General features: G+C 36.6%; 1 protein-coding gene across 5 annotated transcripts in view; it reads right to left on the bottom strand.

Annotated features, from left to right (window-relative positions):
• The window catches only part of FTO (FTO alpha-ketoglutarate dependent dioxygenase), a 251599-nt gene that overhangs the window by 93133 nt on the left and 132024 nt on the right, over positions 1-26442 (bottom strand). The window contains exon 9 of one of the 5 annotated variants that reach the window (XM_074583149.1): positions 1459-1540. The exons of the other annotated variants lie outside the window; for them this stretch is intronic. Coding sequence (XP_074439250.1) covers positions 1459-1540 — 82 coding nt within the window. The remainder of the gene's footprint in view (positions 1-1458; positions 1541-26442) is intronic. 5 annotated transcript variants of the gene reach the window in all.

Here is a 26442-nt window from a genome sequence, read left to right as displayed (position 1 = left end):
AGGTTTTAAATATGTATATATGCATCTCTATATATATCTTTATACATGTGTATATATACATCTCTCTATATATTTATATTTCTCTGTATCTCTATAAATCATTTCTCAACTTGAGGGCGAGTACTTCACAGCCCAGTGCACATGAAAGGAGAATGGCACTGATTTCCCAAAAGTGAAAAAAAATTATTTCCACGCAGAAAGGAAGAGGAGGGGGAAATATGTTCAGCACCCCAGCTTTCAGTCTTGCCTGATAATATTTAGAAAAAAAACCTTTGTGTTTCTTCTTTCCATGTTGTTAATATCACCATCCTACGTACACATCATATGTATAACCCTGCTTAACAGCCAACCAATCAACTGAATTCAGTGTGTGGGAAGTAGACTTCTGCATACATCAATTTCTCTGGCAAAGTAACCAAGACAATTTGGAGTACCTTATACAGCAAAGTTAACCGGACCAGGATAACACAAAAACAAAAGACAAATTCTATCAAATGACAGAGCTTGGAGTTTCACAGTATATGTGAATATAACAAAACAGATGTTTAAAACACTTTAGATGCTTACAAAAATATTAAGATTTCTCAATATTTACAAATCTGCTTAGTAATAATTAGTAACCAAGACTTGGATTGTGGATTTTTCATGGATAAGTCTCTGTCTTAGTTAATTTAAACAAATGAGGGGAAAAAAATAAATTATGGATTCGGAGAAAATTGCTTTGAGTGGGTCATTACGGATCATTCAGAATAATTAAGTTACACACTCCTGAAATACAAACCTTGTAACAAATGTAAACTGTAGCAGAGCTGTTGGACACAACTGAGAAACAATACCATAACACTGACTCTCTGTGCCTTCCCATCATCTTTGCATTAAATTACCTGTATAGATACTTCTCAGAGACAATCTTAAAGTCCTTATTTGGGCCAAATTCACACTTAAGAAAAGCAAGATTTAGCCCTAAAGTATTTAATAACAAGGAACTGGAATAAATTTAAATTTATATTCTGATTGTCTCCATATAGTCTCATATGCTTATGTTCACAGTTGTAGAATCAGGGCCTTAAATGTTCATAGGAAAAAAGTAAGAAGAAAAACATGCAACAGTTTTTTTAAATGTCTTTAAAAAAGTAGAGTTATGGAACAGAAATATATATTGAAACAATAAAAATCTACTAAAATACACCCATAGTTTATTTTGAACTTATGCTTATACAAGTAAAACTAAATGAGTAAGAAGTCTTACCTTATTAATGCAGGCTGTAAGGCATTACGTTATCAGAGTTGTGTGCTACACTACCAAATAAACATATTAACCCTTAATATTTTTAGCCCACTGATAGACAAATTAGCTACTCCAAAGAAATTCCAAAGTCTTAGAAGATACTAGTCATCTTTAGGGAACTGCCAGGTACCTCAATTCATTTATATATTTCACTTAGGACTTGCTTATACCTGTATCAATGGGCACTGCTCACAATCCTGATACTGTGCTAGACACCATATAAACAAGGAGTAGTGATCACCCATGGAGAGCCTACAGTCAAAAAAAAAGAAAAGGACAAATAAGGCAGGAGAAATCCTGTGTTACGATTCCAGTAGTACAGACATCGAGTACCTTCCCTAAGTACCTATACAAAGACAGAAGGAAAGCTGGAATTGAATCCATACCTCTTATCTCTCTTTCCAGAGCACAGAAAAAACCCCTATCAAAGTCAACAATAGCTGAGGGCACTCAGCGCTTTGTAAGATCAGTCCAGCAAGAAGTTCGTCTTTCTTTAAAATAAAGCTATTGAAAGCCAAATGTCACTGTCATTCATAATGGTGTAAACCCAGAAAGATTCTTTATTTCAGTGGAGATCTTTAGAATGGAATTTTGCTCCGGAAAGAGTCAGTTATTGAAACTGATGAGTTTGGGAAGGAATTTTAACTAACTTCAACGGAGTTCCTTTGGATTTACACCAGTGTAACAGTGTACTTGACCTTGTACAACTAAAATAAAAGCCTATACCAGTTAGCTCCCTGTGCTGTCTCTCATAAAAATAGAAAGGGCTGTTACCATCACAACATAAACACTGGAATACATCTTGTGTATGCTATTAAAGAAAAAAAAAAAGAAAAAAAAAGATGTAGTGCATGATTGCTACAATTTTATTCCTATGTCTTTTTGCCAAAAAGAAAATATGGCTTTAATATAAGTTTACATCTGCGTGGTATTACATGCATGTAAAACAGATGTAACCTAATTACATTTTCATTTAAATTGCTAAATAGCTACTTAAGTAAAAAGCTAAAATAACATACAAACAACAGTTACTATAATAACAAGTGTACTTAGAATTAAATGAAAGGGATCAAAGCTACAGCATACAAAATTTGAGCTGGTCTTTGAAAAAGATACAGTGACATAACAGCGCTGTATTGATTTACTCAGTAATTTAATGTCTCTACAACTCAGCCAGAAGACACATCTCAGTTTAGCAGAGACACATGCAGGAAAATTCAGGGAGTTTATACAAAGACTTTGGGTCTCATGAAGATTAGACATACTCTACTGGAGATTATGTAGCAAAATCCCAAATTGGAAATCAGAATACCAATGCAATACAATCAACTTGATTATAGTTTTAGGCAGACCTGTCTGAACTAGCTGGACTCAGAAATCATGTCCTCACAGTGCAATCAGAGTGTGCTTTTTTCATTTTTAGCAGAGAACTGCAGTCTTCAGAAGACATACTATATTTATTTCTGTTTCTTTCTGTGCAAACACATGTTCACTAGAGCTAAATTTGGGGGGCTAATGAAAATATAGTTGAGTACAGTGGAAAGACTAGAATCAACCCTCCCAGGCCAATAAAGAAGGGAAAATAAATCTCATTTTCATTCAAACATATTTACCAGAAAGGGTGAAAATTTCAAAGCCCGGACACAAATACAAAAGGATGACTTGCACTGGTAAGGCATATTTAAGTGTGAGATAGTCAGGAAAAGGAAGTGCAAATGCAGGATTCCATATTCCTACTGACACTCTCAGGAACTTAAGACAGTGGTAACATTTTGTATTAATATATTTCCGTTACATGCAAATAGCTGTGACTTCTATTAAAGTACCACTTTAGGCAAAAAGCAATCATACACTTTTATCGGCAATAAATTCTCTCTTAATTACCTTGTCTGTTCATACTTTGTATTTGTTTTTATAGAGTTCACCTTCTGAGTGCTTCTCTTTCCAAGCTAATTGTACAGACTTTTGATAGCAAAATTTATATCTATTGTCATGAAGCAGCTACTATGTAGGTCTTGTGTGTACATCTACACTTTGCTAGAGACCGTTCTTTGTGTGCTATTACATTTCTGTTTACTTGTTACGTTGCGTATGACTGATGAAGGTTCATCAAGCTGATAAGCAGAGCTTTGTATGAACATGCAAAAGCATCTCAATTTTTTCTATCAAACTATTTTTTATATTAAATAAACAGTTAAGGATATTATTGAATATTTTTTCAGAATAATGCCAATGTAAACACTCAAGTTAAACTGATGCCTTCAGTACCAGTAGACCACTTATTACTGGTTGACTTGAATTCAACTTTGTCCTCTTTACAAACACAATGGGGCAAGAACGATGTGCCCTTGCTGCTTTGTAAAAAAAAAAAAAAAAAAAAAAAAAAAGAGACAAGACAATCACACACACACGACTCTTCGGCACAACAAAGTGATAGAGCTAGCAGCTCTTTAGCACCAAGGAACTTACTGAAGTGCTCAAATTCCTGTTATTTTCACTTGTCCTGAGATATTCATTTTATTTGGTTGCACCAGTTTTCGCAACTCACACAGTTTGTTTTGTATATGCTGTCTGAAGTTATTATTTCCTTAAAAAGAATATCAACAAACATCCAAATTCCATCTAGGAATTACTTTTTTTCTATGAGATTGTTTTGTTGACACCGCAAGCAGCAGCAATCTAACCAGATTCCAGTTTGACTTGAGGTGGCCACTCCCTGATAAACCACAGCTCTTGTCCTCTTATTATTTGTCTTGGAATTTTAATCTTGAATTATAGCAAATTCTAAGGAGTAGCACAGCTGAACATGTGTTTCATCCACCAGCAGTTTGAAGGCAGGAGAACAAGCTAAGTAAAGAGCACAAGCTATTTAACCTTCCCACTTACACAAAACCATATGTAATTTGCAACAGAAACTCGAGGGTTGTTAAAGTGATAGGAGATACATTTGAAACAACTTGAGTTCCCAGCCAGGTCAACAGAAGTTCAGCTTGCTCAGCATTTAATTACAGGTACTCAGGATGTGTTCAGCTCAGGACTCAAATTTAGAGTCCTTAAAATCTATATTCCTGCATCTCTATGTTAGTAATAGTCTTCTCTTGCATTTATCTATTCGGATATCACTACAAAAGATTTTGTATTTACAGACAATTACATAATATACACTTTGATTCTGTACAAAAATCTGACCCTGAAACCAAAACATATTCCACTGTTATGGCACAAACCAATTTGAGGGAATATGCAAAGCCGGGAAGTTGATCCACGTACTCCCTGTTGCCACTGTACATCAGAAGGAAAGAGGACTACTGGAAAGTCCTCCTAGTAGTAGCCTATCTTAAAAAGATATCAAACAACACCACCAACATTAGGTGCAAGAAGGTTTTGAAGCAAAGGTTTGGACTCCTTCTGCGCCCTTTATGCTACCTAGAACCAAGAGGAGAACCAGCTGGTGACAAGTGAGTGCAGGAACTCCCGGCTTCCAAATACATCACGTCACACACCTCTCCTCTGTACACTAAGTCTAAGTACGTACAGGCTGAAGTACATTTCTACATGTTTTGGTATTAGACATGGATCAACTGGAAAAAAAGATAAGTTTATCTTGCAGAAGCACAGCTTTTTCTTTTAAAGAAATTATCTTCATTGAAAGAAACATGAATTAACTTGCCCGGCAGATGTTATTCTGGTGGTCTGTTCTGTGCGGTCTGGGTAGAATAAATCATCTTTCTGAAAACTTACATTTTCACATAATACTGAAGACCTATATTACTGTTTATAGAAATCTTGTGATCTTTTGAAATAAAGAATGAATTCTGTGTGGTTTTTCCATTTTCCTCATCATGAGAGGTTCAGCGTACGCAGCAATACACATTAGAAAACTGACACTTCTAAAGGAGGAACCAGCCTCTGACCCTATGTTGAAGTGCCAATACAACTTTAGTGTTTGCACTTTAAAATATTTATTTCCTTCATAGATATTTTATGCGTAGATCTCAATCCCTCAGCAGTAAATATTCTTATTTTCACATTAGCAGAAGCCCAAGACTAACACAATTCTCTAATGCGCAAGTTTTCCCTTCTTGGAAATCAGATTGTCTTTTCCTGTCTTAGAATCAAAGGCTTAAAATCATGTGTGCATTTGGTGATGGATGGATTTAGGATCATAAACATGGAAATGCAAATTCTTCACTGAAATGCTGAAGGAAAACATTTTTACATTCTTGTCTCTGTTTTGAATTGTTGTTTTTATGCTTTGAGACAACTTACTTCACTTACCAACTCAGCTCTATTTCCTCTATATAGCTCCGTAACTTTTTATTTGAGGGGGGGATATAGAAGACTACAATTATCAGGAAGTCAAGAAATGGAGCTGGTGAAGAACTATTTTTTTTTTTCTCTCCAGTTACCAACTCACCACACTTTCAAGTTTCTCTCCCACACAAACACTAAGTATGCTACTGAACGCTGCCAGAACTGAAGCCACCAGTTCTGACAGAAATCTGTTAACCATGAATGGGTAAGCACCAGCATAGTGCAGCTACCATTTTTTCTTGTAATACCTTCTACACAATTAAAATCAATACTGTCTGAAAGAATAAATCACTACCAAGAAAAGCACTCCACCTCCTGACACAAGCTGCCTTTCATAACACAAGAACAAGTCAAGCTACCCTCAAGATATGTATACATTTTTGTTCCTTAGTGGTCAGTATACTCCAGCAGTGTGTCTTTTTGATTGTATTTTCTGTCAACTAACTACTAAACTTTCCCCTTCATGTTCAAGCCCTTTTTCCCAAAATCTTCCCTTCTCTTTTCTCTCACTCATCTTTTCACTCCTTATTGGCAAAGCCCTCCCAAAACACTGATGCTTATTATGATGAGAAAAAAAACCCAACAGTGTTTTAGGTCTCAACTTCCTCTTCAATCTTTCCTTCTATTTTTATTCCTCCTGTAAGCATTGAATGTCAGTTTACTACCATTGTGTCAAGTTCCTCTCACCTTCCTTTCTGATCATCTCAGCTTCGACCACCTTTTGTCCACAGAAATCACTTTACTAAACACTAATACCGTCCTTGAAAATTTTTAGAGCCTTTCCCTTTTCCATTTTTCTTTACATCTTTACTGCCCTTAATCTTGCTGTGCTCGCAATCCTGGAAATCTGTTTGTGTCTGAGCATTTAAGATTAATTTGATATTCCCTTCCACATGTCTTCCAGCAGGTCCTTCTCCTCCCACAAGCCGTTCTTGCTTCACTCACCTCTTCAAATGACCAGTTCCTTCACAGGGAGTTTATTAACTTTCCTTTCCAACATATTAAACCCTTTGCTGTCTATTGATTTGACCCCACTGTCAAACTCGCATCGTGTCCTTGACATCTCTTTGTGAATTTCTTATCAACTTAAAAAACTCTAAATGACTGATCCATCTTCCACAATCCCTTGAGTCCTTGCTTTTGCATGTTGGGTTAAGGAATTCAGAAAAGTACGTCATGGCACACAATGAATGTATGGTAACATAAAATGTGTTACATTTAATCTTCACTAATAATTTATTTGGGAGCGTGCATATGCAATTATGAGCCGATCAGCCTGTGTCAAAAGAAATGAAGAAATATGTCTCCTTTCTTTGTGAAATTAAATATTGCAAGACATATCCTTGTACTTGTTCATAGGAGCCAGAGATGTTCCTCACCTCCGTCTTTCTTGTCCGTGCTCTATGCTGTGTTTTCTCTTGACATCATGCAAGTCAAACTTAACTTATTAGTTTGATAAAGTAAAACATGTAACTTTTTATTGAGCTGTTAGAAACTTATGCTATGTATGCATATGCCGTGTAAATATAAAGTGGCTACATCCAAGACAATACACTTCCATGAGAAATGCCAGACACAGATCACGCAATACATAAGAATACCATCTTTCTGAGTTTTCCTCTAGAGCATGAGATAAAATACCAAACTAACTTTACCTATTTACATTTGGGCTTCCAAAACCTGCGGGAATGCAAAAGTACTCCCAGGAATTGTTTCTTTGACTGATTTGCATGTTACATCAAACAAGCAGATACTTATTTTTCCCATGTGTGCATAATGGAGAAGACGATCAATTCTCAAACTTGTAAAACAAATTTAGAATTCAGTCACACACTTAATTTCACTTGGTTCTTTATATATAAATCAGTTGAAACAAACCTCTGCCTAAAAGGCTAAGAGAAATGTTATTTTATTAAACAGCACATGGAAAAAAGCCTAGCAATTTGAAAGACATAATATGGAGAGAGTAGCAGGGATAAAATGAAAAGAATAAAAGTCTAGAGAGATCCTTCTGGGACCCTTAAAGTTTTATGAGAATAGCCTTAGCGAAAGATCTCTGAATGTGTAAATGTAAATTAATTGAAGAAGTTGAATCTTTACCTGCATAAATTTGTTACATTTAACAATTAAAATCTATTTAAAAGTTAATGATCTAAAATTTAAAATGTGCCCCCTATTAACAGCAACAAAACCCTCTACAGTTTAATCAATATTAATGAAAGGAAAATGTTAAGGTAACAAAATCTAGTGCATTAGTAGCTATTGGGGAACAGGATTTTTTTTTTTTTATTAAGTTTTCTATAATCACAACAGATAGATGCATATCGTATAAAAAAAATCTGCAAAGGTGATTTTATGAAGAAAGAGACTAACAATTCTGTACACACTCTGGAAGGTCATTCAGCGTTGGGGATTGTCACCTTACATACACTAACCAACAACTTGATATCAGACACGGAACAAGCAACTCTTAGGAGGCTGAAGATGACATTTGAAATAATCCACTTCTCACTAGCTAATACATGCCTCTTGTACGCATGTCAGCAGCAAACTCACTGCACTCTAAATCACTAGTCAGCAATCAGTGATGGAAATGAAGCAATTATCAGGTGTGTTATGCTGCATCCTATAACTGTGTCCCATATTTGAATTCATCATGGTTTTATATAATTGTTAGCAATACCTTCTAAAACGCACATCCTACCTGTCAGACACATCTTTCTATTAAATGATAGCTTTTCTGTTTGTTATTTGTCTTCATCCACAAACTAACTGCTATATATATTTTTTCGTAGAAATACTTTTTTTTTTTTTTACAGTAGCTTTTAAATTTAACATCTAAGCTGCTTGTACTTTCTGTGCACAAGTGTCTTATTTCCCTCCTACAATTTTCATATCTCAGGAGGGAAGTAACCTCAAAATTTTTAGTTGCAGGTAAATCCACGCAAGCATTAAGCCTTAATCATGAAGTTCTCTTCAACCTGAGACTTTCTAAGAATCAGTTCATGTATTACTAGTTCTTTTTTCAAGACCTGACTCCTCTCTCTAGTAGTAGAGGGGGAGAAGGTGGGTACGGATGAGACTAAATTCAGGCAAAGACTATTACTGATACTTTTTGCATCCTGGGCACCAGGATGTGAACTGCAAAACCATTGTAGGATATTCAAAATCAATCTTAACTTGGGTGTCTAAAAGAGCTTCTAAGATTAATTTAGACATTATTGACTTGAAGGACAGGTGGTGGAGATGGATCTACAAATAACCCTAAAGTAACTCAGCATACAGATGCTTGCCTTTTCTCCTACAGCGTTCCATCAAGCTGCTTAAACATGATCTCGGTAGCGACAGGATACCTACCATTGAGCCATCCATTTCCCTGGATTTATAGCTGTGCTGTACCACCAGAGGGCACACACACACATAAATGAAGATACCTAACTGGAATGAAACATAACCCCATTTTAGAACTAGGTACCTAGGTTCTTTGTTTCTCCTTAACCCAGGTAAGGAATAATGCAAACAATCAAATTTTCTGAGAAGAGTATCCAGGTTTAAAAGTCACAGTGATCATGCAGAGTCACTTTAAGGCATTTCTACTCAATGGCGCATACCAGACCAGCTTTCACTTATGGTTCCCCAAACGACCAAAGATTTGGCCTAATAAAAAACTCATGTTCCAAGGTCTTCAAAAATCCCATGGAACTTTTTACAAACCCCATTTCCTGTCCAACATCCAGCTTGAAGTATGCTGCACAGCATATGCAGCGTCCCCCGTAATTTGAGTAAGTTAGTTTTCTTATTTCTTGCCCCACCTGTATAAAAAAGGTGCAGGCTGGCACATGTGATACGGCACATTCTCTGTCAGGCGGCACAGGGCTATGGGATTTTAAACATATTGTCTGTCAATCACTTTCCTTTTGAATACCTGGATCTACATATAGCATACATTTGACTATTATTATGCCATTAAGGATCATGCAAAATATTTTATCTTCATATAAAACAAAGGGATTAACTGAAAATTTAGTAACCTACTACATATCAATCAGGGGAAATGAGAAAGCACCAATGAATGTTAATACATTTCCATGCCTTACAAATCACTAACACTTTTAATTTAAAAAAAAATAAATTTACTGAAAGCAAATCTTTAGTTGCTAAAACCTAATAATAGTTGCTGTTTTACCAAAAGGCTGGAACGTGACAGAAATACACAGAACTGCTGCACAGGAGATAAGCTTTTGAGAGTCATTAGGAAACTTCTGATTACTGATAGTCTGGCACTAAAATGACGTGATAGTCACTGTGTGCATGCAAGGCTTCTGAACTACGTATTAGTATGAAAATATGTACTACTTCAATTGCCTATTTACAAAGGGGACTCTTTACAAAGCTCCTGAATGTAACTTCTGCCTAAGTTTTCTATATCCAATGTATTCCAGAGAGAATACAACCTCAGTTTAGAACAAATACTTGTGAAGTTCCTTTACACGTACACTGGTATCTCAACCCCAGTATTCTGCCTAGCAAAGAGATCATAAATGTCTTCATTCTTTTACCCAAGGCAGGTAAATTAACTGTGATCTGACTTCAGTTCCACATTGTATATTTAATGATACATACAATTAAATGAAGTTACAATTTTATATCTGAATAGTAGATGCTAGACATCATCTGTGTTGTGACAATAATAATTATTAATCATGTGTATGTCAATTCCTACATTTCACTTCACAAAAAATACATAGGTTCTTTTAGACAAATTGGAAAAAAACCATTCAAACTCAGAAAAAAAATGAACTCATTTATATGAATATGGTGATACTTGTTTATGATTAGACGCCGAAGCATGAAGAACTAAACAGTTTTGGTTCCCCTCCTCAAAGTACATACAGTACATTTGAGCAAGACATAAACAAGAGTGATATGGAAAGGACTCTGTATGAAGAATGATTAAATAAAGACCGTTCAGCCAAGAAAAGTGATGACAAGAGGGAGATGCAATGGAACTTGATAAAATCATGAATGAACAAAAAACCCCACCCAAACTTACCTAGGGAATTACTTTTCACTATTTGCTAATAAAAGAAACAAATGAGCAAAAGCAGATAGGATTTTTTGTTTGGGTGTTTAGTTTAGGGGTTTTTGGGGAGTATGTGGGGTGTGGTCATAGTCCTTAGTAGGTAGCACAACTGCTCAGAACAGAATACTGAGGTTAATAAAAGCCTACATAAATCAAAAATTATTGCATAAATTCACTGAAAAGATGTATCTATGCAGGACCATGAAATGCACAGATATCACCTTTGCATCTGAAATTCTGTTAGGCACAAATTATTGGGGCCAGATCAATATCCAGAAAGACAATCACTATATATTTCCCTTATTCTCACTTTTTGTTTTTGCTATCTGCTATTGTCCAGCATTGTATGACATTGAGCTAGAAAGATCTTTGGTCTGACCTGGCGTGGTGCTGTTCACCATGGGGGAAGGAGAGCAGCAAAACAGATTATTATAGCAACACCTCAGCACTCTTTTTCCACTCTTCTTATTGATAGACACATTTTTCTCTACATTATTGTATTAAAACCACAAATGGAGATAGTTTTAAAACAACAAACAAGGACACTACTTACAACTTATTCATCTTGACTTGCATAAATATGATATTCAGAATATGGGTACTTGGTATTCAGACCATGCATGCACTGTGATACTCACTGAACAGAGGGACCGCTGGGAGCAACTATGGACACTAATGAGCTACAGCGGAAGTGTACAGATGCAGAATTGTTCCTGGGCAAATGTGTGTTGGGGAACAAAGTTCATACAATGAAGCAGGTTGCTTTCCTGAAGGGGGAAGGTGGAGGCTCCAACTTGCAATTTTTATGGAGGAAACAATCCCAAAATAGGTGTCTGGCTCAAGTAAATCTCTCATTCTCAACTCATTGCCTTCCCTCCTCTCTACCACAAGACAGACTTATCTATAACAATAATTTATCTAAACTCTACCGTATTAGCCTTGCTGAAGCCTTTCTTACATCATACATGCACATGCTCAGATTAATAAACCATTCGATTTACTTGACAATACTTATCAAAACTCTGGAATGAAAAAAAAAAGGGGACACAGACAAGAAAATAGGAGCTTAAAGAACCTAAAAATTGTTCATAAGTTTTATAAGTGTTTATAAGAAAGGATTTTTATTCAGATTAAAGGACAAATGCTGTCCTTTTAATTATCAACATTTATCTCTGGGACAAGAACATCAGGTATATAATATAGAAGATTCTTTTAATATAGAGGACAGATGGCAACTTCACTCCTGGGACTTCCTTAGACTGCCCCAGACAAAAAACCAACAACCCAAAACAAAACAAAACCAACACCAAACCCCCCCTAATTTTAAAAGGCTTTGAGAATTCCCAAAGGAATGCTAGTCTGGACACAGGAAAGCTGAACTGCCTTGTTTGCAAAGCAAATGAAAGTATTTCAGGAATGTACAGAATCTCCTTAGGATGACAATGTATAAAATCAACTTAAAGAATATGTTTCCTTGTCATCTAATCATACAAATTTAGATTTCATTCACACACTTTAAAATTTCACTTGGCTCTTTAGATATAAATCTGTTGAAACAAAATTATGTTAGCAGAATTTATGATGATGTAATATATAAATGCTATATGGCAGGTAGGAATGTTGAAGAAAGATGTTATTGGCTTGTTTTGCAACATCAAAAAAATGCAGTAAACTACTAAAACCAAAGCAGACTTCATAATCCTTTAAAAAAAGCACTTGTCTAAAATCATACATGCATCCATAGATGCATGTGGCATTTCAGAAGCATGTTTCATACCTCACTTCCAGGGTGTTAATATCATAAGCTGTGAACCAACACTTCTTTCTCCTTGAGTGTTGATACTATTAATGTCCTGCTGGGTAAACAGCCAGAACAAAACCAGTGCTCTAAACTGCCTCTGACAATAGTTAGCCTTCCTACCCGTGGTTTTCAGCACAGTAAAACCATTTACTTTTGTAAATATTAAATTTCTCCTGGGGAGAAAAAAGACCCTGAATAACAGTTTAATATTGGTTTAAGAAAACTGGAAGAGATACTTCTTGCAATAGCATTAATTGAAGATTCTGCAATTGCAGAGTAACATGATTATTACTGAGGGTTTACACTTCTGTAAAAAAGATTGGAATCTAGTTGACTAAAGCATGCTCATCTCCATTGCTGGTGCTTTGGGCCACAAATGATAATTTCCATCTCTCCCAGTTTTCTTTACTTTGTCTTAATAAACACAAAACAATAAGTTTCATATTTTTTTTCCTTAAGCCTTTAAATGTAAAGAATAAAATAATGCAAATATTTTTCCTCCTTCCATTTAGACCAAAGCGTCAAAACAGCAGTATTTTATATTGCACGAAGTGCCCTTTAAATAATTAAACCATTCGGTTCCATCCCTAAGTTAAAAAATATATAGAACGAGCACAGCCATCAATACAGGATTTGCCCCTCTCTGAATTAATCCAATTATTCAAATGTCAGTTATAACTGTCAGAGAGCAGTTCCTTGGGCTGGACCAAACTGTTAAAAATTAAAACTGTTTTACCTCGTTTAGTCTCTCTGCCTTTTTAATGTAAAATCCACGGTCTTGACAAAAAGTTGTGGGATTTGACACCCATTGCAACACAACCCTATTTCTGTCATACATGCATAATTCACTTTGGAAATTTGCACTTGCTTTAAAATATTACTAAAATATACATGTAACATATGCTAATTTAGCCGCACTGGCTTGTAAGCTCCAGCCACTAGGTTATATGTAAACTTTGCCAAGTGCATACACTGTACATAAAGGGATTATAAATGAAAGAAAAGATCACTGTCCCTAGCTCTCAGTTTCCAGCCTTGGCCAAACTGACAGCCCCAAATCCCAGCAACATCTAACATGCCCTTCCTGTGGAGAAGACAGCCTGTTCTCAGAGTCTTAATTACATCCCAGCTGACTGCCCGGCGTTGCCAAAATCAGGCAACAAACGATGCACCTTCACTTGCAATATGGTCTGCTAAACAGACTCCCAGTCACACAGAAAGAAACTTTCACAACGAGGAGAAATAAAGGGACAAGCTAGAGAACGAGGGAGATGGCAAGCGGCAATCAAGGCGAGGAAAAAGCCTCTTCCCAGCCTCCTGAGGGACTGGGGAGCAGCAGCATGTAACAAACAAGGCCATCCCTTGCTCAAAACAAACCCGCGGCCCAAGGTGCCTCACGCCAAGGACTGCTGTTCTCCAAGATGGGCCACTGTAACTAAGAGCGGGTAGATTAATGATTGTTAAGGAAGGCTAACCAACCCCTCACTGCTCAGGCCATTATAATTACAGAAGAACAGCATGCCGCATTCTGCAATCGCAAATGGTATCATATGTTTTCCTGGCTGGCTTGCAGGAGGAGCTTTATTTACACAGATAAAATACGAGAGCTGCAGATTTAAAGCCACAGAATTTTAAAATTAACAGAATTACGAGTGCTTATGGACACCCACAGAACAAAGTTACACTGAGATCTGTTTCAGCTTGCAGACCTATGAAGATCAAAGTCTCCGTGAGGGAAAATACTCACCTGTCCTATCCCAGCCGGATGGCTATACAGAAAATACTTACAACATTGAAAGAGTTCTGTTCTCTTAATTAAATGAAATCAACTTTACAGAAGTGCTAATAACACACACACTTTTACTAAGACTGCATGACTTTTTTTTTTTTTTAGAATCGGGGAAATGAAATTTCACTCTTACTAAACTAGGAAGTAGTGAAGTACTAAGGAAATGTAGAGACTATTTTCTACTAATTCAAAGAATATTAATACCAAAATTATGCCAATTAGCCTCCAAAAGATGGACTTCATACTGTTTTTCACAAAAAAATTGCAAATTTATCACTGCATTCTAGAAATATGACATATGCACTGACATTCAGTAAATTTTAATTAACGTATTTCCAGAAAAGTTAAAATAAATAGTTAAATAAGTAAGATAGTAAACACTTAATATAAGTAAATAAAGTAAAAATAAGTAAAACAAAAGTAAAAAAAGTAAAATAAGTAAAAAAGTAAAGAGTTAAAAAATATTTTGGGTTACTCCAAGTATCAAGGTTATCCGTTGATAAAGCTAGGTAATTCTACCTAAGAGTTACACTTCATTTTTAAATTTGCATCCCTCCCAAATACATACAGATGAACTAGCATAATATGATATTTATATAAAAAGATATCAACCTCGTCAGTTTAATACTCCTTCAACGTTATCTCCATGTTTAAACTTGTACATGATGGACCACCTACTTCCACAAGAGTCAAAGAATTTTTGCCATTGACTCTACTGGGAACAAAACTAAGCCTGCAAAAATCGGCTGCATAAACCAAGAAGGACATGCCACAAACAAGAAATCTTAATGCTCGATGAATGAGGCTACAGGTAGCTCTTGAAAATAGTTACAGATTAGTCAACCTTATTGATGTAAGTTTACAGGACAGAACACAAATATAACAAAGATTTTTTTCCCCTTCCAGCACTTCATATAAAAGAATTCTAAAAATCAATTGCCATAGTCAGAGTACTCTACATTTAAGCTAAGGGTTACAGTTACTACCTTTTATAATAAGCACGTTAAGGAAAATTCTTTAAAACACAGGACAATTTTCATCAATACCTCAAAGGCAGAAAAAGTTAGCTGAATTCAGAAGACCATGCTTGATAGAAGTTTGCTTCTCCATATCACAGATGTTTGGGTTCTTTTATTTTATTATTTGAACCAGAAAATATATGAACATGATATTTTTGTGAATTGTGTTTTCAAACCTATGGACCTGACTGTGGCAGCCTCTCTAGAGGAAGATGGAGTGGAAGAAAGCCAAGAGGTCATCTGACTTTGCAGGCAGATGACCATTTACAGGACCACAAAAAAATTCAGCTTTTCAACGCAATAAATATCTACAAAAAAATTTCGACTCCACAGTTCCACCCCTTTCTCCCGAGACACACACAAAGACTAGCAGACTTAGGCAGACACACAAGGGATTATAGACTCTACCTTTTACAGTAATGCAATAAATCCCCTGTGTTCCCGACACGTGCATTAAGCAATGCTTTCTTTTGCAGATCTTGTGGCATGATTCTCTTTTAAATGTAGTTCGAGAAATAACAGCAGGTGGCTTTTTTTTTTTTTTGCTTCTTTTGGTTGGCTGGTTTGATTTTAAATACATACCCCTAAAAGCTGAGAGAAAAACCTGCCCTATACATACTTTTATACTCATGAAATACATTCCAACTACCTTAGAATACTGAACTTAACACAAGAGTTGTTGCAAATACTAAAGCGAAGACCAACTAAATACTAAAGTGAATACCAAGCAAAGACCAAGGTAAAAAAAAAAACAACCAAAAACCAAAATAGTGAATACACCACAATATGCAAACTACCCTTCGAAAAGTAGCATTGAGAAGAAAGCAAGTGAGGATGACTTTGATAGCCCACATTTATGTCTTGAGAATATACCATTGGAAACATCCACTTTTTTTTTCCCTAAAACATACTACATACTTTTGTCTCCATACCCACTGCTCTTTACACAACAGAGTAAAAAAATTCAACCCACATGATCTTCTTAAATCTTCTGAATACTAAAATATCAGGGTTTATTTTCCAAATTTCTCATGACATAGAAAAAAGTGCTACCCAAACATGAAACTGTGTATTATCCATCAATCAGCCACTCCCACTGGTAACTTTGGCCTGCCAGGCTGAGGGGGCCAGCATAGAACCAGAGCTCCAAGTGGGATGCGACGGCTGCTTTACTGCAAAGTTTCATCCCAGCAGCTGTAGAAGGCGTTTTTATTGGATAGCTGCACTGATAAGAATAGCATGGGGCTGGAGTCCACTATACATCAATACAGATTCTGTAAAACATGTTGGATGCTTTGGAATTTGAGGGTAAAAATGCATGTATGTGAACCAAAGGACTAGTTTTCAAAGAATTTTGAAAGATTCCAAAGATAGATTATAATGATATGAGTAAAAAGTCAAAATACAAAAGGGAAGGCAGAGGAAGGACATAGTAGGAATATTATCACAACATAGCAAGAACATTAAGGAAATAAATGTAAATTTATGACTGGCAGATAACTGTCTACTTTCTTTTATACTCAAATGCTAGTCAAATATTTCTCGTTTTTACAAAAGATTGCTTACTGTATAGAAGTTTGGACTGTTAGTTATGCAGATACAAGTTTTCTTTAGATTTGTAAAAAGGGATGCATGTATTGTTCTCCTTAGCCTGGCTCTGGCTGTTGTCACTGGTGTCCAACAGCTTGGTGCTGCCAACACTAATTTGTAGAATATACCATTTCTGCGACTAGCCCTAAAAATCTGGCTACAATGCCTGCTTAAGACAGTAAATTCTACACAACAGAAGACAGATCTTGCAGCCACTAGACAAAACAAACTGATAGTTTTTTGCTTTGTATAATAAACAGCATGAATTCCTGAATATGCTCCACTAAACTTACTGCACTTAACTTTTACGGCCCACATCATTCAACTGGAAGACAGCTGCTTCGGTGAGCACAACAAGGGCACAACAGTTGCACTGGGGGTGCAAATTCATAGGCATTGAAAGATGTGGGAAATTAAGAAACTATAATGACAAGGTGAAAGATTTTGAGCCCTTTCTGGAGATATAGGTCTCTTCTGCTGCATATTGTATAGATGGGCACATAGCTTTTTACTGAGCCACTCTGAAAGCCACTCAAGTTCAGTATTAATATCTCTTGCAAAAATGTAACAGAAAACAAGAGCCATATGCAAGCTTTTCCTGGCACAAATAGAATTAAAATTGGTCACGACCCATCTATTTCAAGAAATCCAATCCTGTATGACCAAAATCCTATTTCAAAAAGAACACAGACAGTATTTTTGTTGGCTGCTGTTAGCTGTAAAGGACAAACCCTAAAAACAGAGAGCAGATAACACCTCGCAATCAGCAGAAGTTCTCTAGAACTCTATTTATGTGTGGTAGGAATAGTATTTGCGAACAGAAAAACAATGAAGAATTTTTAAAAGCAAAATGAACTGCATGAGATACTCTACCAGTCATATAGCAAAGATGTCAACCAGGTAGGTCATGTTTATCCACTACCTCCAGGATTAAAAATTAATACTGTTTCAGCCAGCAACTGCAAGAAGCAATTAAAGGCAAGCTTAAAAATACTTTTACATAAGGACAGCTTTCAGGTATCACTTAGAAACAACGTAATAATACTTCTACTACTGATCTATCTGGAAAGGAAGCCAGCTTCAACTTTTTTTTAAAAACCCCTTTTCACAGAAAATAGATGATCTTTAACCAGCTATGATTAAGCAGTTGTACCATTACCCAAATGTCCTGAATTTGGAAATCACATCCATTGATTTAGCTCAACAAATTGCAGTATCTGGCTCTAGTGGCATTATCGTTGGCTTTTAGCAGAAGTTGTTAAAGAAAGCATCTCTAAAGTGGAAGAGAGAGTGCGTTTAGGGATTTCAAGAAAACATCTTCCTTCCAACCCTGCAAGAAAAATTACACTGATGTATAGCTCCTAGGCTCAATTTGGCCTCCTATTATTTATACCCTTATTAGTACACCACACAGAAAAGATAAAAATGTTCAAAACACACTTCTCTCAGACCTGGAAATAAGGAGCACAACCCAGTGATGAAGGTGGTGATGAACTTGTCAAAGTTCACTAGGAATCAAAAGCATTATAAATCATCACCTGTTAAGTATAAGCTTTTAAGATGATCCAACATCTTTGGCTTGCTGTTCATTTTTAGATGATAAACACTAACAAACATCCCATAGAAACTTCACAATACTGGAAGTACAGTATTGCCTAAAAGTACGCAACAGAAGGTGGTGCAGAGCCTTGAGCTACCATCCCATTTAGTGTATAGAGCTGCTTGAACCCAAGACAGAAGCTCTGCATTTAACCTTACTATGTGACACAAATACCCTTATAAATCTGTCTGCCAAGCTGTTCAGAAACAAGAGAAGTGAAATGACTGCTGTTTATATGTACTTGTGTAGACGGAAAGTTCTGGGTACTAAAGGGTTTTTTCTGGTCTATAGAGAAAATTATAGTAAAGACTAAACACGGAAAGATTGCTGAAGCCAAGCATTCAAATAGAAGACAGAACTTTTAAATTGAGAGGTTGATTAACAATTGAATTAAATTCCGGAGAAGTGGTAGATTCTCCACTTCCCACTGTCCTCAGACCAACGGACGCCATTCTGAAAGAAGCATTTAAACCCAAAGACAAATCACTGGACTCAATGCAGGGACAGCCAAGTGAAATGTAATGCCTTATGATATATAGGAGGTCAAACTAGCTGATCAAATGGTCCCTTCTGGCCTTAAACTCTATGAATCTATGAATCACAGAAAAAGAACACAGAACAGATGCATGAGATGGAAAATAAACTACAAGCCTTCTTTTAAAATGTTTGTTCCTTCAAACAGAAGCGAATTCTACTCTTTAAGTTCAGCCCTCTTAATTTTACCAATGGCATGCAATTCTTCTGATGTGCTATTCGAAAATTCATTAAATTTTCATTCAAAGTATTTGTTTTGATTAAGAGTGGATAAACTCACAAAGACAAAATTTACCTTCATTTCTAAAGGGTATAGACTTAAAAATGGCATTCCTTTCAGATGAAGGAAACACATCCTCTTACTCTAGTATTCTAATAGCACAATCCTGGACTCCAGCTCTGAACATCCACTGAAATGTGCTTTTGAAGAATGCACAAGATGAATGTCATATTCACTCAGCATCCATAAATCAACTTGAATAATTTAATACCTGTTGAAATTTCCCTCCAATTTATTATATGAAATAATAACATGAGAAGTAATTACAATAAAGAAAAAGTTCAGGTGCAACAGCATTAGTTCAACATCTAGGATCAAGTGTCAGTGGAGATTAACAAATTTCATTCATTTTACCTCCAGTACTGGAGACATGCTGCTCCTAGCTTTAATAGTCAGGAATGTCTGTTAGTTAAATGACTTTGTAAAGGCAGTCAAGTGAGGGCAGACAGCGACAGTTTAATTAGGGAGCTTGCTATAACTCTATCTGGGAGCTGCAGGCACTGGACTAGAACAAGTGTAAAATGGCACTCAGTACTGACTAGCAACCCCTGCCCCCCCACCCAACAAAACCCCTCCAACACGAAAAAAAAAAAAAGCCAAGAAGATACTTTTCATGGCAGGTTCTCTCATTTATTCTGGCGTCAGGTTGGCTACAGGTGAACAGGAGCAACATAACCGCTGCAGCAGAAGAAAGGTGAGGTTAAGAGAGCAATCATTTATCTTGTATTGATTTCTGGACACTATGTCCTAGATACATTCCAAGATAGAATGACAGCTTTCTGTTTTGTGTCGGTAAGAGAAGAAAATGACTAGCACCAGGACCCATTGTTTTCCTATCATATTTCCTTTTAGAAACATGCCACACTTAGATTTTTATTCAGACAAGGAAATCCAAACAAGTTTATCACAGAAAAGGAGGGTTAGGGGATGGTTAATCAGCCATTTGTCTTTGCTGCTGGGTAGTTGGGAGTCAAAGGGTCAAGAACGAGCACAATTGGACCATTTGGTTTTATCTCAGGTAACCCTACATCTCTGGTAATTGAACCCATTTCACTCGGTCAGAGTTCCTGTCACTCATATTCAATGTCTGTCATTACTGAGAAATGCTTCATGACACATTACACTGACAGAACCACCACTGCAAGACTAGAAAGAATCCCCAGGCACCAGAAGTAGAAGACAATGGAAGCTTCTTTCAGCCCAGTGATGTTTAACATTTTATGTGCTGACATTGTGACTGTAACCACAATATAACGAAAGTCTAGCAAATGGAAGATCAAAAAAAATAAAAATCCATAGTTTATCTGCTTCAGGGACTAGCAGGCAACATCAGAAATAAAACAAACTGGCAGCTCCAAGGTTACTTGCACATAACATTAAAACCCTTAGAAAAAGTTACACACTATACTAGGTGTATAAACACACACACGTTAATACTGGACCTAAATATGATACTGACTTTATTTCTTATAGGCTTTACAAATATTACGCCTCCCTTAACTACAGGACATCCAAATCCTTTTCTTTCTTCTACAGTTTACTTATGAGCTGCAAACAGTACCAGTAAGCATAATTTGCATTCCCTCTGATATGCTGAAGACAAGGGAAAACACCCTAGCTCTTTAAAACGTCTGAAATCCTCCTGTACGCAGAAATTCTAAATGCAAAAATGCCAGAATTATCCTCCCACTTTTCAGCTTTATAATCTTACAAGTGATGCCCTAATTTATTTTTTCCATAGAGGCATGAGTACACTTCGTTAAGTCACCTCTGCTGTGTTTGAGGCGCACCACTCACCACCACCACATTTGTCTCCATCAGATATATTCAAAGCCAGCTCCCTTGGACCATACCAATTTTTGCCAGAATCTGTCTCAGTCTAGGGATGTAACATTCTACAAGTGTATTAACTGCACGTTAACATTCTATTAGCACATTCATTAGAAGAAACAGTGGATGGAAAGCTGGGAGACTTGAACTGGGAGATGGGAGAGGGAGGGGGAACAACGAAAAAACATTGGAAATTTCATTGTGATCTTAATGGCTTTAACTCAATTTTACCTTCTTATAAGAATGTGGAAGCAAGGTATCTAACAAGTCATTTAACTGAATCTCTTCAAGTAACTGAAAACTGATTTCACCATATCTAAAACTTCCTTTCTAATGACCAGCTTTAAACTGAACGAGTTACTAGATTCCCAAGACCCTTTGCTAGGTACCCACTCCAAATATTAAGACGGGATTAGTTACAATCTACTATTTGTAGCAGTTTCTTGTATTGCTTTAGTGATATCCGGACCAACTAGAGAGAAAGGATTCCTTTCCATCCTGAATGAAAAATAAACAGGATTAAGTTGTTCTCCCAGATTTGGTGGAAGTCCAGAATTTTAGTTGAGATTATTATATTAAACACTCAAGTTTCAAGGCTGAGGCAAATACCAAAGGAACATCATAGTGTGAACAGTTAGCTTCCATCCTAGGATTATAATGAATTTCACACAGAATAATGGAAAAAAAAATCCTTAAACTAGATAGCTTACATTTTATGAAATCAAATTTGATTAATTTATAGGATTAAACCAAATTTTTCCACAGCTCTCATGCAATATGTGAGTCATTAATTTTAAATAAGGAGTTGCTAGGAATTCCAAGATCAATAAGGAAGTTTAGTACTATTCACTATCAGCAAAAGAAATCTGAATGGCAAAGTCATTTTAAACTATGAGATTACTCCATGACGATCTGAGAACATATTGCCTGAAGTTCATAAAAGCTCTAATATTAAGTAAAGTACATTATTTCTAAAGCAACCATTATTTTCACTTTGAGAATAATCTGTATTTCATTGTAAAGGACATTCACACACACAAAAAAATCTTAAATAGATTTAGAAACTACAACTTGCAGCAGTAAAAGCAGTTAAGATGTCCAATAAGAAATATATGACAAATAAAAGCACAATAATTCAGCCATTAATAAATCTGGCACAATAACCGTTATCTTGTCATAAAGTAAGATACGTCTCCAATCCTTCCGTGCTGGATTTTTATACTGTATTTATACACTAAAAGCCTTCTTAGAAGCAGATGCTTCAAATCAAAGCTCCAAACCCCCACTCGTATGTACCTGCTCTATTCAACTAGCTATTTTTGCCCCTTGGCCTACACTGAATACTTCTGCTCACTGCTTTAAGTGTAAGATTTTGGAATACTACGGCCAAAGAATCAAAATGAATGATATTCAGGTCTATCGCCTAGCAGGGAAAAATGTGTTGCAACGATTTTTCTAATGCTGAAATACCATTTCACCAAATGTTCCTGTCAAGGCATGGTTTAATTACCTTGGCACCCACGCCACTTATAATCACCTGTCATTAGCAACAATGCCTGCATCTGTTTCCACGTCTGTCAGAAATGCCAGCCCAGATGAAGTCTAAGAATAAGACAACTTTTGCTAGCAGTTGACCCCAGATGTGGAAAGGGCATCTTAAGGTTATCTCTCCCCAGAGCGAAACAGGGACAGTAACTAAAAGATTCTTTATTAATTCTTTAGTTTTTAATCCAATTGATTACTTCTATGTAGAATTCGAGTGCTCTAAGACAAGACGACAATACAAGACAATTTCTATATTCTTTTGAAACTCTTTCATTAGGGTTTTTTTTCTGGCATTTGGAGAGATTTTTGTGAAACCATTTCCAAATTTAGTTATCCAGGATGCAGTTAGTGGCTCTAACCCATTAAACTGTTTATTTATTGATCAGCTGCATTCCTCAGAGGTAACCGAGAACAAAGAACTAAGTTCTAACCCAAAATATACTTTTATCAGCAATATTACCTTTAAATATGGGAGTGGAGCAGGCATGCCAATGAACATTTTAAAAGTTAAGAGTCATTAGGCAGCGACATTGTGAAAACTTCAGGTTCTGATGGACTAAAAATGTCATCATCCTGACTCTAGAAATGTGCATTTTAGGCTGGCTGCTTTAATAACTGGTATTAATAGCCTTCGCAAAAAAAATACATTTTTCAGCTATTTCATGGGATATCTGGTTTACAAATTTCTCCACACAAGGTATCTTTCTACCGAGGCAAATACTTCCGTCCCCTGTGTCATTCAAAGGACTGCTGTGGATTTTTAAAGTACTGAAAGCCAGTAGTATTTTGGTCTTTGAACTCCAGTCAGCAATTGGGAGTTGAAATTCATAGCAAACATCTTCTGTATGAGAGACAGAAAACTAGATAATGACCTACTGCACAAAGAAATAGGTACTACAGTCTTTGACAGAGAGAAAAATATGCAATACGTATTTTTCTGACATGCATTTAAACTAGATGTTACTGATTGTTATACCATCTATTTTGATTCAGAAATAATTACACACAGGAATGGTCCCATCCTCATATATACACTCTGCTGGGGGACACATTCTCTACACATAGCTTGTCACGGCATTTTTCTGGGGATTACATACATCTATTTCCAAGGTATTCAGCAACATGTAACAACAACATTTTAAAACTCTTTCACAACTTTCAACTGTGAAGAACTCGGTACTGTGATGGTTTTGCCATACTGCTTTCTCAGCATGGCTTTTGCAACCACAAGACTTCTCTCTTTTTCATTGTTATATATATATTACATAGCAATTTCATCCAGGAATTTCTAAGTGTTATGTAAGGTAGAATAAATAGTTTAAGCTATACTAAAGAGACCTTTTGGAGGTACAGAGCAATGAAACCATTGCTCTGTTTCTCAAGTTATTTAAAATGCAGGAGGACAGGGCAGGACAAAACAAATTCTGAATGATATTCTGGCAAACTGGGCTTGCTAGAGGGACTCATTATGTATCGATTCAGCGCATGCACCAGGAAATCAGGTATGCACATGCATGTTGGGTGGTAGGGAAATAACATACTAAACTGAGGGGAAGAACCTCTATGAGTAAGACTCCTGGAACAAAATAAATATATATTCTATGTTTTTATGCTACGCAACTGGAACACTCACTGTAAGCTGTCCTAACTATTTGGCAAATATCTCTACAACAAGTCCCCAAATAAACTACAAAAGCGATTTTATGCCTTGGTCCTGCAAATACTATCCACTGCAGCACTTGCTCTTTAAAACCACAGCGAGTTAGCCCTGCATTCAGAAGCATTTTGAAGGATCACAACTCTAAGTAGATGCCAGCACTGTCAGGGCAATGCCCCACACAGACCAGATGCGCACCTGCCCTTGCCTTTGCATGAACACGTGTGGCACTGCTGGCATCACTGCCTTCTAGCTCCTGCTTGAAGGACTGGAGGTAACTTTTCATATACACTACTTCTAGAAAGTTAGAGGGCCTTCCATCAGGCTCTTCAGCTGGTGAATTAAGAGAGTTTACTGCACAAGTATTTTCACATCTTTATAATGTTGAAAATAAAAGCTTGCAGATGTTAAAGAAACATGCAGCTACGCTACGTACAACAATTTAAATGCACTTTCTATCCTTGTAAGACACATGAAACAAAGCCAAGAACTCTTTGGCTTTACATTCTAGTGAAATCCAAACTGGTCTGAACGACTATAAGTGGTTACTGTTTGTCTTGGCTCCTACCTATATCAGATTCAGACTGAGGAATCTTAGTGAAGAAATTATAAAGGATAAAATGGATATTTCTAAATTACAAGACTGCAATTCCAGTGGCTCAGAATATCAGTTTTCTGTTTCATCTAAGTCTGCTGTAGAGAAAATTGTGGGATCCGACAACAAAAGATCGAAAACATTTACTTTCATGAGCCAAAAGTTTCTTGCCTTGATTATATTGAAGATTAACATCCCCCCACCCCTCCCAAAAAAACCTTCTAGATCAGGATCAGTTACACTTTGTTAATGACTCAAAGGGGCGTGGGTTACCAATAGAATGGTCACCAGCAGAATTTTAAAGCACACTCAATTAAAAAGGTATATAACTGCAGTTAAATTAATCTAATGCTGCATTTTAATCCGAGTCATGTGTGTGTTTTTCAAGTAATGTTTAGGTTTGGACCATCAAAAATAAAAGGCAGCAAGCTTCGCCTTTGCATCTTCTGTTTGACAGGGAGACATAACACTTAAAAGTGACAGTCTATCACCACTTAAAACCAGCACCCTTTGGTTACTTTAGTTTTTTATCTGACATTAATGACTTCTTGACTAGAGAACCAGGCATTGTTAGTGACACATTAGCCATCAGCACTGCTCGCGCCCAGTGTGGAAGGAGAATGCAGCGTCTGTGGGAGTAAAACAGACCAGTATCGCCAGCTTTTGGTTCACTTTGAGTCAACCAGCAGAATCAGATTAACACGTAGGAGGACATAATCTACTGCACATCGGATGAACACCAGAATGAAAAGTCCTTCCTCAAGGTTTGTACCAAAGCCATAACCGGTATCTGAATAAGCAACATCATCATCATAACTTCAGCTGAAACATAATGCTCACAGAAATATTAATACTGATATAGAAAGCTTCCTAGAGTCGCTACACAGTTTGCTGGATGGTGAGTATAATAAAATTTGTGTGTCTGACAACCAGAAAGCAGTCGGCAGTCTCTCAGAGACCAGGCCAGCCCGTGCTGAGACTGCCTGCTTCACGACAATCCATGCAAGGCAAGGCACCTGCCCATCAAGGCAACTAGGATGGCCGTCCTTACTCATCAATAACTGATTTCCTAGAAAGCACAGAAATATAAATATTGATGGAGCATTCGGCATTACATAGAGTGAGAATCACAACAGAGGATGCACACAGGACAAGACAGACGAGGATCATTTTCCTGCCTAAACCAGAGTACAAATTCCACAGGACATGGACCATACACTATTCTCCCAAATGCTCCCACAATCAGCACATGATCAAGAGCTTAAAATACATCATTATTAGTTTGTTATAACTACTGTTTCTATTACACCTTCTAATAATACACAAAGAATATGACTAGAAGAGAGATACATTAATATAATACAATCCTTCAAATTCAAAAATGGAAAAGGATTAGTACCATGGATGCAGGGATGGCAGGGTGAGGGGGAAGCTGACAATGGAAAATTTCTGAAAAAAACCCACAAAACTGCCCCTTCGGGCCTTTGTTGAAAGCATTGAAATCTGTGGGCAAAATA

The sequence above is a fragment of the Larus michahellis genome, chromosome 4 (assembly GCF_964199755.1).
Source record: "Larus michahellis chromosome 4, bLarMic1.1, whole genome shotgun sequence".
Lineage (NCBI taxonomy): Eukaryota > Metazoa > Chordata > Aves > Charadriiformes > Laridae > Larus > Larus michahellis.
The sequence above is the reverse complement of the archived record's forward strand: the minus strand, read 5'-3'. Positions and strand labels throughout refer to the sequence as shown.